Genomic DNA, 12,399 nt, shown 5'->3' with positions numbered 1-12,399 from the left:
CGTGCCTTTGGTAAATGCAGGTGCACTTTAAGCAGCTGACCCGAGCATGACAGTAACAGGGAGAAGAGCTGGCTGTGGCCACACGCTTGCTTTTCTCTGGAGTTGAGAGGCTTGAGTGCTAGGAAAGAAACTGAGGAATTCAGGATAAAAGGAAATTCAGTTAGCTCAAGATCTCAAATTATCCTTTAAGTAGCTATCTGATTGAGACTAACTCTTAAATTGCTGTCAGGGTGCTGTCATCATTTGCTGCTTATATTTTTTGCTTGATGGTTGGAGTACTCTTCCAGGAGAAGCAGCAAATAGCCTGGGCTTTTTTTTTTAGACTGGGGAAATTTGAGCCTACGTCTGTGACTGTGGTGGTTGCTGCCAGGGAGGCTGTAGGATTCATCCAGTCCTTGGGCCATGCACCCACACGTGGTCACTTCCGTGGGGCCGAGGGACATCAGCAAGAGCAAGCCAATAAACAGAGCACTAAGCACTAAATTTCCTCAAGCCAAGGGGTGCTCTAGCACAGATCTCCAGCTTCTTGTACAGAGGAGTTCCCCAGAAAAGGTGTCCTCCTCTGCTGAGGCTGGTACACCACCTCACCTGTGGTAGAGGGGCAGGGATGCTGGGTAGTACTGTTCCCCTGCGGCCATGGAGAAGGGATGATTTGTATGGTAAGTATATGGGCTGGTAGTCAGAAGAAACATTACTCACTCTGTTTCTCCATTAGGTCACGGCTGTATCTTTCAAAAGGTTTCTTCTCCTTCCAGCGATTAGTCAGCCCGTGGTTCTGCTCAGTACTGCTGGTGCTTGCCTGGGGACAGGAAGCTTTGACTTGTGGGCTGGTCTGAAGGTGTTGATTCCTTTCACCTATGAGCTCCCTCAAGAAAGGAAGCAAAGAGAGCTGCTCCTCCCTGCAACGTTACTGAGGAACAGTGTTCCCAGTCCTTCACGGATGTGTATGCTTCTGCCTCATCTTGCTCTGTGCCAGAGCTCTTCACAGGGGTCAGACAAAGTGGAGTGAAGTGTCTAGTGGCAACACCAGCTTAAGGATGCTCTGGTCTCACTCCTGCATGTCTGCTGCAGTGTGGTGTCCTCTCAGCTCTAGCAGTAAGAATTCAAAATATTTTTTGTAGGCGAGCTGATGTTTGCTGTCCTGGTTCACAGCTTATCGCCACAGTTGTCCTGCAGGCCTCGTCTGAACAGGCACCGTGCAGGACAGGGGCTGCTCCGAGCAGTGTGTGGGCAGGACAGAGCACCCAGAGGAGGAAGCTAGGGGCCCAAACTACTTAGATCCTCTTTGTCACAGATCTTTTTGTACTTTGAATCTGCTCCAAGCCAGATTTTAAAAGTTGCAGCTTTTGCCTGGATGCCCGTACCTACTTGCCCCTATCTTTTAAAACAGAAGTATGAGCTCGGAAGTGTAGGCTTGTTACTTCCCCTTCCTGGTGTCTAAAATTCACAGGTAAACTAATACTGTAAAACTCAGCTTCAAACACAAGGAAAGTGCATATATAGTTGGTTGGTGTTTGGTTTGCCAACCACTGGATGTCACTGCTGCTCCACAAAAAGGTTCTCCCCAGCTCCCTTCCCCGTGGGACTGGACAAATGGGAGCAGAGGATTTCGGGTTTGCCACTCAAATAATCGAACAACAATCACATATCTTGGGAAAATTGCCAGACAGACTAAAATATACGTTAACTGCTTATATCTAAAGCAACCACTATGTTTCAAAATTCTACTTCCCAGAGCAATGTAAGAGACAAGATTGCGCGTGCAAATTACTGGAGTCTGTTACATTCAGGGGCCTGATGAGTTGGTATGTTGGCTATCCGGTAAGTGAAATCAAGTCTCTGCAGAAAACTAAAAGTATAGAAGCATAGAATATATAGAAGCATAAGTATAGAAGCATAAATGTAGTGTTTTTATGGCTTACAAATGGTATATTTAGCAACACATGATTTTTTAAGTTTGAAAAGTAAAATGTGCTGACAGATTTGGGGAGATTAAGTTGGGTTGTTAGAAAAAAAACCCTAGACCTCCGCTTTTATGTTTTAAAAATATATTAAATACAAATCAAAAAAGCTTATAAATTGCTCACAGATGTGGTATTCAATTCAATTTTTGTAATAGGTTTGTTTTTTAAATATGCTAAATTACTTACTGTCTTTCATTCTTATGCTTTTAACCATTTTGTTCCTAAATATTATTTACTTTCACTACAGGAAGTGGGAAAAATAAGCACACACAAGATTTTGGTTTGTTGCAGCATTTGCTTTGTTTCTTTTGTTTGTTGAAGGCAGTCTGAAACGTCATGGCTGTCTGTCTTTTTAATTGGAAAGCAGAAAAGTTTCCAATCGAAACTTCCAAAGATGCCAGTCAGCAGCACCAGATACTGCCTTCTTCTTCAAGGCAAAATGTTCTGTTATTGACCTGCTGTTAAACACACAACAGAAAATCTTTCTTCAAACAGCTGACTTAACACACCTAGCCAGCCTCTCCATTTTATCTCTACAAACAGCTAAATAAGTTGTCGACAGCTTAAATGCTTGTGCTAGAGATTGAAGTATTGCAACTTGTAATCAGCTGAAATCTCTGAGAGGAGTTTGTGGAAGAAATGCATTAGTGGCCTGATCCATAAAAAGAAAAAAAAAAAAGTCTAGCACCTGTGTATTGGTACCTTATAAATATGATGAGCTGCAGGTACTTCAGGCATAAAAACAATTGACAGGGAGGCTTTTAGACAGTAAACCATACTTCTAGAGATCATGCTGCTGTAGAGATTGTTTACATCAAGCCTGACTGAGGGAGGAAGGGCCTGATCGGATAGCTCTTAGCTATAGAGTGGTTTGATTCAGTAATTTTCATTTCCCTCAGGATCAAAATGGATAGTCTGTTTCCATCAGCTTCAGTTTTTCTTTCTTCTGGTGGAAGAGGACTATGCACCAATGCTGTTACCAGGCAATAAGTGAAAAAATTCCTTCTTGACCAAAGAAATGCTGTTTGAATATCTACAGACCAGTTAGATGAGTTCTTTCCATGTATAACTTAATTTAGTTTCAGAAAACCTGGTGATTTCTGGTGATTAAGGTAATTTCTTTCCAAACACAGGAATGTTTCTTTGCATTTAATAAGCTTTTTAATGTATATTGAGAAATATAACTATGGAAGTTTGTGCATCCATAAGTTCCAAAGTTTCCATTTGTAAAGAATAATTTCTTAATAAATAAATGGGTATCTTTGAAAAAGTCAGATTCTCTCTGATAGAGACTTTACTTGCTTTACTTGTCTTCTGCCCATTGAAATCTGAGTCTACATCTCTGGATTCTGTGATAGGAGGTATATGGTATTTGGAAAAGGGGGCTAGTGATCAGGTAGGAAAACTTCAAGGTGTAGAAATACCTGGACTGGTTGTAATTAGGGAGACTGAATAGTCTCATTTAGGGCTGCAGCTGGGGAAGCAAACACGACAATTGCAAAATAAATGCATTGTTGATAAATGTGATTTAATGAACATTGAAAAGTGTGGCTGAAATACTTGTGTTGCTTGCCACTAAATCATCTGTAATCCCTCAGGAAAAAAAGACGTGAGTTCTTCCAGACACTTTGTGTGGGAAAGCTCTGCAGTATGTGGAGGGAAAAATGTAATGAGTGGAAGAAGTAAAAGGATGATTATGCCATTATGTTCATTCATTTGCATGTCCTTTGCCCAGAGTATTGTCTTCAGTTCTTGTGATATAGGCTGCTGCCTGTATAATTTCAACAGCAGGAACAGGATTCAAAGGCAGTGACGTTGTTTAGGGAATACACAGCCAGAAAGTTTGATGCTGTCTTGTGTGGATATGGGCAATCTTGCTGAAGGGAGGGACAAGGGCAGGTTGCACTTTTTCCTTTTAGTTAGCACAGTGAAATTGAAATGCAGAATGTTTTAAATGGATGCAGAAGTGCTTTCTGTGGCACAGAGTTGAAATTTACTGGTACAGATGCTTCAGTTGAAAAACTTAGTAGGAATGCACATAGGAACCAGTCATATTTCTGATGTCACTCTTTTTTGATGTTGGTCAAGACATAAGAAAAATGAAAATAAATAAGAACCATACAGTCAGATATATGTTTCACTGACCCCATTGCTTGAATGTTTACCCAATGCATTTGTGGGGGTAGAAACTGTTTATTTTGGTCAATATTTAAATTTTATTATTGTGCTAGCATTTATTAGCAAATTTTAAATAGGCATAACATTTGAATAAGCCATAAATTCTTGATCTTTATCTAAAGTTATGTGGACAGTGTTTAATTTCAGTGCTTAATTTATCACTTTACTCCTTTGAGTTTTCAGCACAATTTTTGTATCTGTTCAAAAAATACTTACTGTTGCATAAATTTGGCCAAAGCTGCGTCAGGTGGGACATGTGACTGAGTTTTGAGTAGAGGAATGGAGGGCTACCTGGATTTGGTGACCTTTCTTTTAGCTATATTTGCTATACCTGAAAGTTTAAATAGCAAAGATCGCTTTGTGTCTGCCATGGGATTACATTTTTTGCATGAGGAATTAGGCTTTTCTGACACTTTTTACAAATGGATATAGTGTTACTCAGAACAGCTGACATGAGCATTTCATAGGCTGCTATAGTATGTCTAACAAAACTACTGTGTCTAAATCTATTTTGTTGTGAAAGGGTAGAGAAAGGGCTTTTTTCCTCCTTTTTCAGGAGGAAAAAAGGCTCGCTGGCTGGAAGCAGGCTGTTATTTGGGCATCGTACCTCTGTAATGTGCTGCTTGAGCTGTATGATGTTTTGTGTCCTGATTCATCTAAAAGATCGCCCTCAGTGAAGGTTTCATGTGTGGAAAGATGGTCAAGCAGTTCTGTAAATCACGATGTTAAAACTAATACAAGGAAATCCTTTTACAGATGCAAATTCTGGCATTACGATGAAAACCTGCTCACCTCCAGTGTCGTCATTGTCTTCCATAACGAAGGATGGTCCACGCTCATGAGGACAGTTCACAGTGTGATTAAGAGAACACCAAGGAAATACTTGGCAGAAATTGTGCTGATTGATGATTTCAGCAACAAAGGTATGTTGGCAATATTAACACACTGCTTGCAGAAAAGGAAAATTCGTTGCTTTAAAAATAGGTTTCTTTTGATTTATTACCTGACATGGACTGAGTTGACTCTGCAGGAAAAATAAGTTAATTCTTCACAGTCATTTCAGTTTTCAGTGAAGGGAAAACTCTTTTCCAGTGAACTGCTTTCATAAAGGTGGTGATCCTTTTTGTGTTAGGTTCCCTTCTGCAGCTGTGGAGGTGTATGTAGGAGAAAGTTGGGAGAACTGGTACCTCTGTCTGCTCTTGTGAAAATAAATAGTTTTAAGTGTATTGAAGGAGTTTGAGTTAAGCTTATTATGAATAATTTATTTCCTTATTCTGTAGAGGAATCCAGATTCCTTTTTTTTTTTAAAACTGTAATAAAAATGTGTCTAAGGTTATTGAATTATTCCGATTCATTTTCACTATCTTTTTATTTTTTAACATCCTCTTTTTAAGCGCATGTTGACTTCTCCCTTTATTTGAGACCTGCATATCAATGTTTTCAGAAGTCCAGAAATGTTTCTCTTCCTTTGCAATGTATATCTGGTCTTAGTTTATAGTATGTATTTGTGTGATTCTTACAAATATAAACATACGTTGACGTTTTTCCTTTAATGGTCGTGTCTTCAGGGCTAATACAAGTCAAGGCTGAATCCAGAGAACTGGAAGCAGTATGATAGAGATTCAAATATAACGTGATTGTTATAGACAAAATCACTCTGTTTTTACACTTAATGTACTATTTTGATATTTGTTTAAAAAAATGCAGTCAAATTTTGCAAGATTTTATTCTAACATAGTTCTTCAATAGGAGCAGACAGAGAAAAAGAGTAGTGGCATAAATAAGAACATTTTAGACATACAAGACATGTATTCTTGTAACTGAGAGTGTTTAGACATCAGTTACTGTGTCTTTCTCCTTTCAGACAAATTATTTGATTTCTTTGTCCCTTGTCTTATATTAGCATAGCAATAATAGCACATCTGCCTTGCCTGCAGGTTTATGGGAATAAATCCATAAAACCGGCAAAATATTCAGGGATCAAGATGATGGTGAGCCAAAAAAAAAAAAAATACATAGACTTTTGGTAGGATAAAAATTTGTAGGAAATGAAAATCTGAGATGAAAAGAGAATGTCTTCAATAGCTCTACCACTGTGAAAAATCATGGTTTCAAATCTTTGCCCTTTACATGTCATATAATGCTACACGGCTCTGATTTTGCAGGGCAGTTTCTCGGCAGGACTAATCCATCATTTTGTCAAAACTTTAAGGGTATACGATGACAATTTCTTTTAGATGATGGTGATGAGCCAGGGTACGCTTTTAGGAGTACGAGCAAGTTTGAGCTGGTCAGGAGCATAGGATACACTCCCTTTGCCCTCCTCTGTGTTTGTGCAATAGCTGAATTGGGCAGTAGCATGGAAAGCAGATGACTTTTTGTGCTGAGGCTCTCCCTTTTATCAAGTGATCTGGGCTTGTCCCAGCTCCAGCCTCACAGCAGGAGTTGTTTTCTGCTGTTCTGCCCGCTATAAACCCTATGTCTGAAATCATCATGTAGTTGGGACTGACTTTTTTGAGTATAAGTTGCTATTAAAGATAACTAATGCATACTAATTTTTACTTCGTACCCGTGGGTAGGTATCATTTCCTGTTTGTTTTTACAGGAGAGGAAAAGTTACCTGTATTGTAAACTTGACTACATCTGGCTTAGTCTAATAAAGATACTGAATGTTACATTATAGTCTCCCGTATCCTTTACAGCCTTTGAGAATTTGGCTTAGATATACACACACGCTATAAAACAAACATGTCTTCTCTCCTAAGGGATATAATTTTAATAATTCAGTCAGCAGACATGTACTGTGTGTTTCCTTTTCGGCTGAGATCACAGCTTTCCTTCAGAGCTGTTCAAGGGCTGCCCGAGTGAGCAGCATAAAGTAACTACAATGCTGATGGTCTCTAGAAACTTTACCAGGCTTTTACTAATGATTGGGCTCAGTGTTTGGGTTGCACATGAGTCATAGCTAACTCCATGCTATATATATGTAATTTACAGAATGAGTTTGGCATAACTGGTGCTACAGTTTTTCAGTACCTGATTATTATTAAATAAAGGTAGTATTTTTCAAGAAATTTGTTTTGGAACGCAGAACTTATGCTCTTTGCTCACATAAGCATGGCTAGCAGATACAGCTAGCCTAGAACTAACACCCAGCAGACCCTTGTCTTTATTTTTCCCACACTTCATTTTCCCAAATAACTTTAGGTTGGAAAATTGAGTAAAGCAAGCACAAGATGAAATGTTCTCATCTGCGAGTGACTCGAAAACAAGCAGGGACTGGAATGACTCTGAACACCTTGCTGCAACTGCACTATTTCCCTATAAAAATTCATTAAAGTGCTTTAGGCTATTACTTGGTAAACATAATTAACTTAATTTCAATAATTCAAATTGCATTCTAGATGAAAAAAATGGCTGAGGGAGGAAAATCTCGCTCCACTTCTTTCTCCCCCAGAGAAAAGCATGAGCTAGTACAGCCTGCGCAGCGTGCCAAGCTGCCTAAAGAGATCTCCAGTTGTTAGGAGAGCTGCGAAACACAAACACCCTTCCCCATAGCAGAGCTGTTCAGGGTTTTTTCTTCTTCGGCCAGAACAGAGGTGGTGCCGATTGAAGTTCAGGACTTTCTCCTTCCCCTCCTGCTTTCAGGCCACTTGCTCTGTGTCTGCCTTTCCTTACATACCTTACAGGGAGAAACAGTTGCAACACTCGGAAAATGTTATTTTCATTTGAGTTCTTTGTATAAAGTCAGCTGGGAGCAGTCTGTTTGCTGTTTGACACTGCCTTCCTTCCGTCATCTCTTCTGCAAACAGTTGAGCTGCACTGAGAGATGTGCTGAATTCAGATCCAGAATTTTTTTTCGTTGCCAAACACAGAGAGAACAGTAACAGGGAGATGATGCCAAGCTAATTGAATTATGCTAGTTCCGATATTTTCAGTGGAAAACCCTGCACTAATGTGTACTAGAATCGAAAAAGCGTTGCAGAGCTACCGCACTGTTGGCCTGGCCACACTGCTGCCCATATATTCTCTGCTTCAGAGTTTCTTGTACAGATCAAAACTATTTTGCTGCAAGCACTAGCTGTGCAAAGAATGCAGCTGGTCTGGCAGGGCAGCAAGGGCTCTTAACGTGGGGTTTCCTGCAGCTCTCTGCAAGTGCAATTGTGGGTATGTCTGCAGCAACTAGTTGTTACACATTTACTTACCAGCAGTATTTCTTTCTGAAGAATGCAGGTCAAAATCTCAGTGGTGCATCTCTGTTTTGTAGCCCATGCATCTAAGAAGAGTGACTACGAACATGGCAGTGTTCACAGTAGTGTTCAAAGGATTTGTCTGCGTTTTGCATTTAGGTGTTTTTTCTTTATGGCTGTCTGATGCAGCATCCCCTATGATAACAAAAATGGGAAGTAATGAGCATAGACAGGTAACAGCGTTTTTATTAGCTTGCTTAATAGTGCTCACGGGGCAGGGGGGGAACTGAAGCGTGAATGAGCACCCGTATTCAAACTGAGAGCTCTGCACCAGCAGCGTTAGAGCACAGGGCACTGGGAGCTTGAGGGAGGGCTTCTGGTACCGTTTCTCTAGTTCTTGAAATGACATCCATGAGCCAAGGAAGAAAAACAGAGCTCTCCTCCTCCCCACCCCACGTTGTAATCTGCAGCGCCTAATGCTTTTTGGAGAAAGGACGTGTTTTTTAAAAGCATTGATTCATGCTGTAATCATGCACTGAGACATGGGAGAACCACCCAAACAAGGGAAGACCAGATTGGTGGTTGTAGTACTTTGGGGGGGTAAAGTAGACATTTTCAAACAGAAAATAAAATACTTTGAGGCTGTTGACAGATATCATAAATATACCTTTTAGGTGAGCGACATTTAATACTGGCAAAACAGTGTTTCTAACTGTAAAGGGATCAGGTTTTTATACACTACTGTCACGCAGCCTCGCAAAGCCAAGTCCTTATAGTATGGGAAAGCGGGAAATTCAGTTTTCCTGTGGGAAATAGCACTTGCTGCTAGCCCTGGCACAGTTTCAGATAATGGACTGCAAAGTCCTGAGACTTACGCTGTAGAAAAGCTTTACACAATCAATATTACAGGTTTTTACAGCTCCCTGTGAACCTTACATAGTTGAACATTTGATAACTAAAACATTTGGCTTCACAGGCAGGAGAGCTGGAAATAACTTCAGGGTTTAAAAACTCTGAAACATTCCTGACAGTCCTTCTGTAGCATGTATTTGGAATTTGCAGAATAAATGATGGTGTGATGTGATATAGAGATTCTCGTAGTACCATTTCAGGATGACCTCATAACTCTCTTGAATTTAGCCTTTAAAAATGTATATAACAGCTATCATATCACATATTCTATATATAATACATGGCATGTTATTCTATGGAGCATAAGTGATAAAATTCTTCTTTCTCTAGTTTGATATTTATATACTCTCGAAGTTTTTCTAATGCACAAGGGTTTACAAAAGACATTGTAAATGTGTGTGGGAAAGGAGAAGAGGTTACACAAAACTTTCGCTTGAGAAAACCTTTTTTTTTTTTATAAAGTTGAAGAGGAGGTATAATACCAGTATTAAAAGATTACTGGTTTGGAATATTTTCTGGTCTTTGGTAGAACTGCTGAATTTTCAAGTTTGGAAACTTCACTTTTAAGAAATAAACATTCACATTTCAATTATTTATATGTAGCTTCTGTTTAAACTAGACAGTTTTTGAATACTTTTGGTAAGAATAGAAAATGTACTGAAATGTAAGGTGCAGCAAACTCCAGACTTCAGTCATTTCAACTCAGGGTGCAGACAATGCTGTAGCTGAAGCACCTTGATGGATACATTCCCCTTCTCCTGGCCATGCCACCTTGTCCCATGTCTGGTGTTTGCCCAAACAGGAAACAGAGCCACCTTACCCAGCAAAAAAATACTTTTCAGGTTGATTTCTGCCAGACGAATGGCTTGTGTGGCCCCAAGATTCAGTGCTGGTGCTGAGTGTAGAATAGGCTCCTGGAGGAGCCAGGAGCAGTAGAGGAGGAGAAAGACCTGCCATTCTTCATGGCAGCATGCTCTTAGGTCAGCCCAGACACGTCACCTGCCTGCCCCTCCAAGCTGGTGCAGACCTGCTGTGAGTGCCTCTGCTCTAGCTTAGGTGGCTCCTTTTGGGTCCCCTCTGCAAGATCCTGGAGCTGGAGGCCATTCTTTCCAGCCTTTCAGTACAAAAATAGATTTCAAATGAACAGCAGTAGTTAAATTAGTGTAGCCTCAAACTGCAAGCGCCTGACTGCCAGCCCTTCTGCCTTTCTGAATTTTCTCAACAGAATCAGCTGTGCAAAAATATTATGCAACACTTGCATCCTTTTTTCAATTTGTGTGGTAGGAATGTGGTTTCCAGATTAGTTTGGCAAAGCTCAATGTGCAAATCCAGATCTGTAAGCATTTAAGTGTAGCCAAATTTGATTCTTATGTGTTAACTCATCCCTTTACTGACCAAGTCCCTTTGGCTAAAGTGTTCCTGTCCGTTTTTCATTCTGTAGGTTTGTAGCGTGATCATCAGTATGAAGAGCTACAGCTCATCCACTGCAGTTTTGGCCCTCCAATTATTCCTTTTATTATTTTAATTGAAAGCACCACCACCACAAGTGGAGACAGATCTAGATGAGGGAGGGGAATGACTTGAGTATGGTGGGCTTTTGTCTCAGGTTTCCAGATTTCATAGACTGACACACAATTTTGTAAGTCAAAAAGAGAGTTAGTGAAGAAAAATGTTAAACTGAAAAGTTATGCTGCTTCCTACTATATACGTGACATCTGATGAGGAAAGGTCATATGCTGAAGTGTAGAAACTTCTCTGTTGGTCTATGTGGTCGAAATACACATGAAGACGTGAAAGTCACTCTGTGGTATATTGAAGTGACTGATAATTTTTCACCCAGCTCCCCTGTGGTGTGGACAACTTCACCTGATTTTTCTTTAAATGTAACTTAAAAGGACAAACTTGTGCCACAAAGCCAGGGAGCTCCAAGGCTTGATCCCTTCAGGTTTAGTGTTTGTGAACAGCAGCACAAGTAGTTGAATTCAAGATTCTGTAAATCCTCTATGTCTGTATGCATTGTTAAATAGAGATGGATTTGAGTTACACTAAGAATACAAAACTGATTATTACTAAACTTCACTCAAATATTTTTTTCTTTGTTATTTTGTAGCTCACTTAAAGGAGAGACTAGATGACTACATTAAACAGTGGAACGGCCTAGTGAAGGTATTTCGAAATGAGAGGAGAGAAGGTTTAATCCAAGCTAGAAGCATTGGAGCCCAGAAGGCTAAACTTGGACAGGTAGGAACCAGCTCACAAACAAGTCTTATATAATACATATTTTTAATTTTACTCCTTTTAAACTTCATTTTTCTGTCTCTAATATTAAAGTATGGCAGTGTAAAATAAACTTAATTAAATCTTTGTGATACCCTGTATAGAGATAAAAGTGACTGTACATCTGCTTCCTTGTTTTTCTCTTTTGAAGGTTTTGGTTTACCTTGATGCCCATTGTGAGGTGGGAATTAATTGGTATGCGCCACTTATAGCTCCTATATCCAAGGACAGGTAATGTTCTACTATGATTTCCAATGCCTGGCCTCTTAGGAAGGAAAAGTCAGAGTAACAATCCACGCTTTTCAAATTCAAATCCATATGTTGTATATCTATATCAATATATATCTATTTCAAACTATGTCAGTATTTGCTGAATTAAGGTTTTGTCAGCTCCTAGCGAAAAAGCTATGTAAGGAGGAAGGAAAATAGACAAGTAAATTTCCAGATAGTTCATTTCAATAGGTATACTGAATATTGTGCTTATTGTAGATTAAATATAAAACAATTCTTGTCTTTTGCAGTGATCTGAGGGACAGTTACAAAAGTGTTCTGTTGTAGCCGAGTAAGGACCCTGATTTAAGCAAAGTGTTTATTATAACTAAACAAAATTGTGATTTTGGGTCAGAGGAGGAGTAACGGTAAGAGTTCTGATTTAACAGGGACTTAAAGCTCCTGTGATCTCAAGAGTTTTATAACTAGATAGAAGTTAAAAACGTTCACGTGCTTCCACTGAGTGTGCATTACTGTTTTACATGCCATAGAGGTGGGAGGAGGAGACAGCTGCAGAGGCTCCTCCGGCACTGACCGCAGAGGATGCGGGTGCAGGAGGCGCTGGCAGCTCTGCAGCCTCCATCCAAGCGCTCTCCCCGGGCACAGCA

General features: G+C 39.9%; 1 protein-coding gene across 2 annotated transcripts in view; it reads left to right on the top strand.

Moving 5' to 3' along the window:
- Window positions 1-12,399, top strand: part of GALNT7 (polypeptide N-acetylgalactosaminyltransferase 7) — a 72,083-nt gene that overhangs the window by 43,075 nt on the left and 16,609 nt on the right. For both annotated transcript variants that reach the window (XM_040555409.1, XM_040555408.1), the window contains exons 3-5: window positions 4,899-5,065; window positions 11,355-11,485; window positions 11,673-11,752. In XM_040555409.1, coding sequence (XP_040411343.1) covers window positions 4,899-5,065; window positions 11,355-11,485; window positions 11,673-11,752 — 378 coding nt within the window. The remainder of the gene's footprint in view (window positions 1-4,898; window positions 5,066-11,354; window positions 11,486-11,672; window positions 11,753-12,399) is intronic.

Source organism: Cygnus olor, chromosome 4 (genome assembly GCF_009769625.2).
Source record: "Cygnus olor isolate bCygOlo1 chromosome 4, bCygOlo1.pri.v2, whole genome shotgun sequence".
Classification (NCBI taxonomy): domain Eukaryota; kingdom Metazoa; phylum Chordata; class Aves; order Anseriformes; family Anatidae; genus Cygnus; species Cygnus olor.
This window is presented reverse-complemented; position numbering and strand designations above follow the sequence as displayed.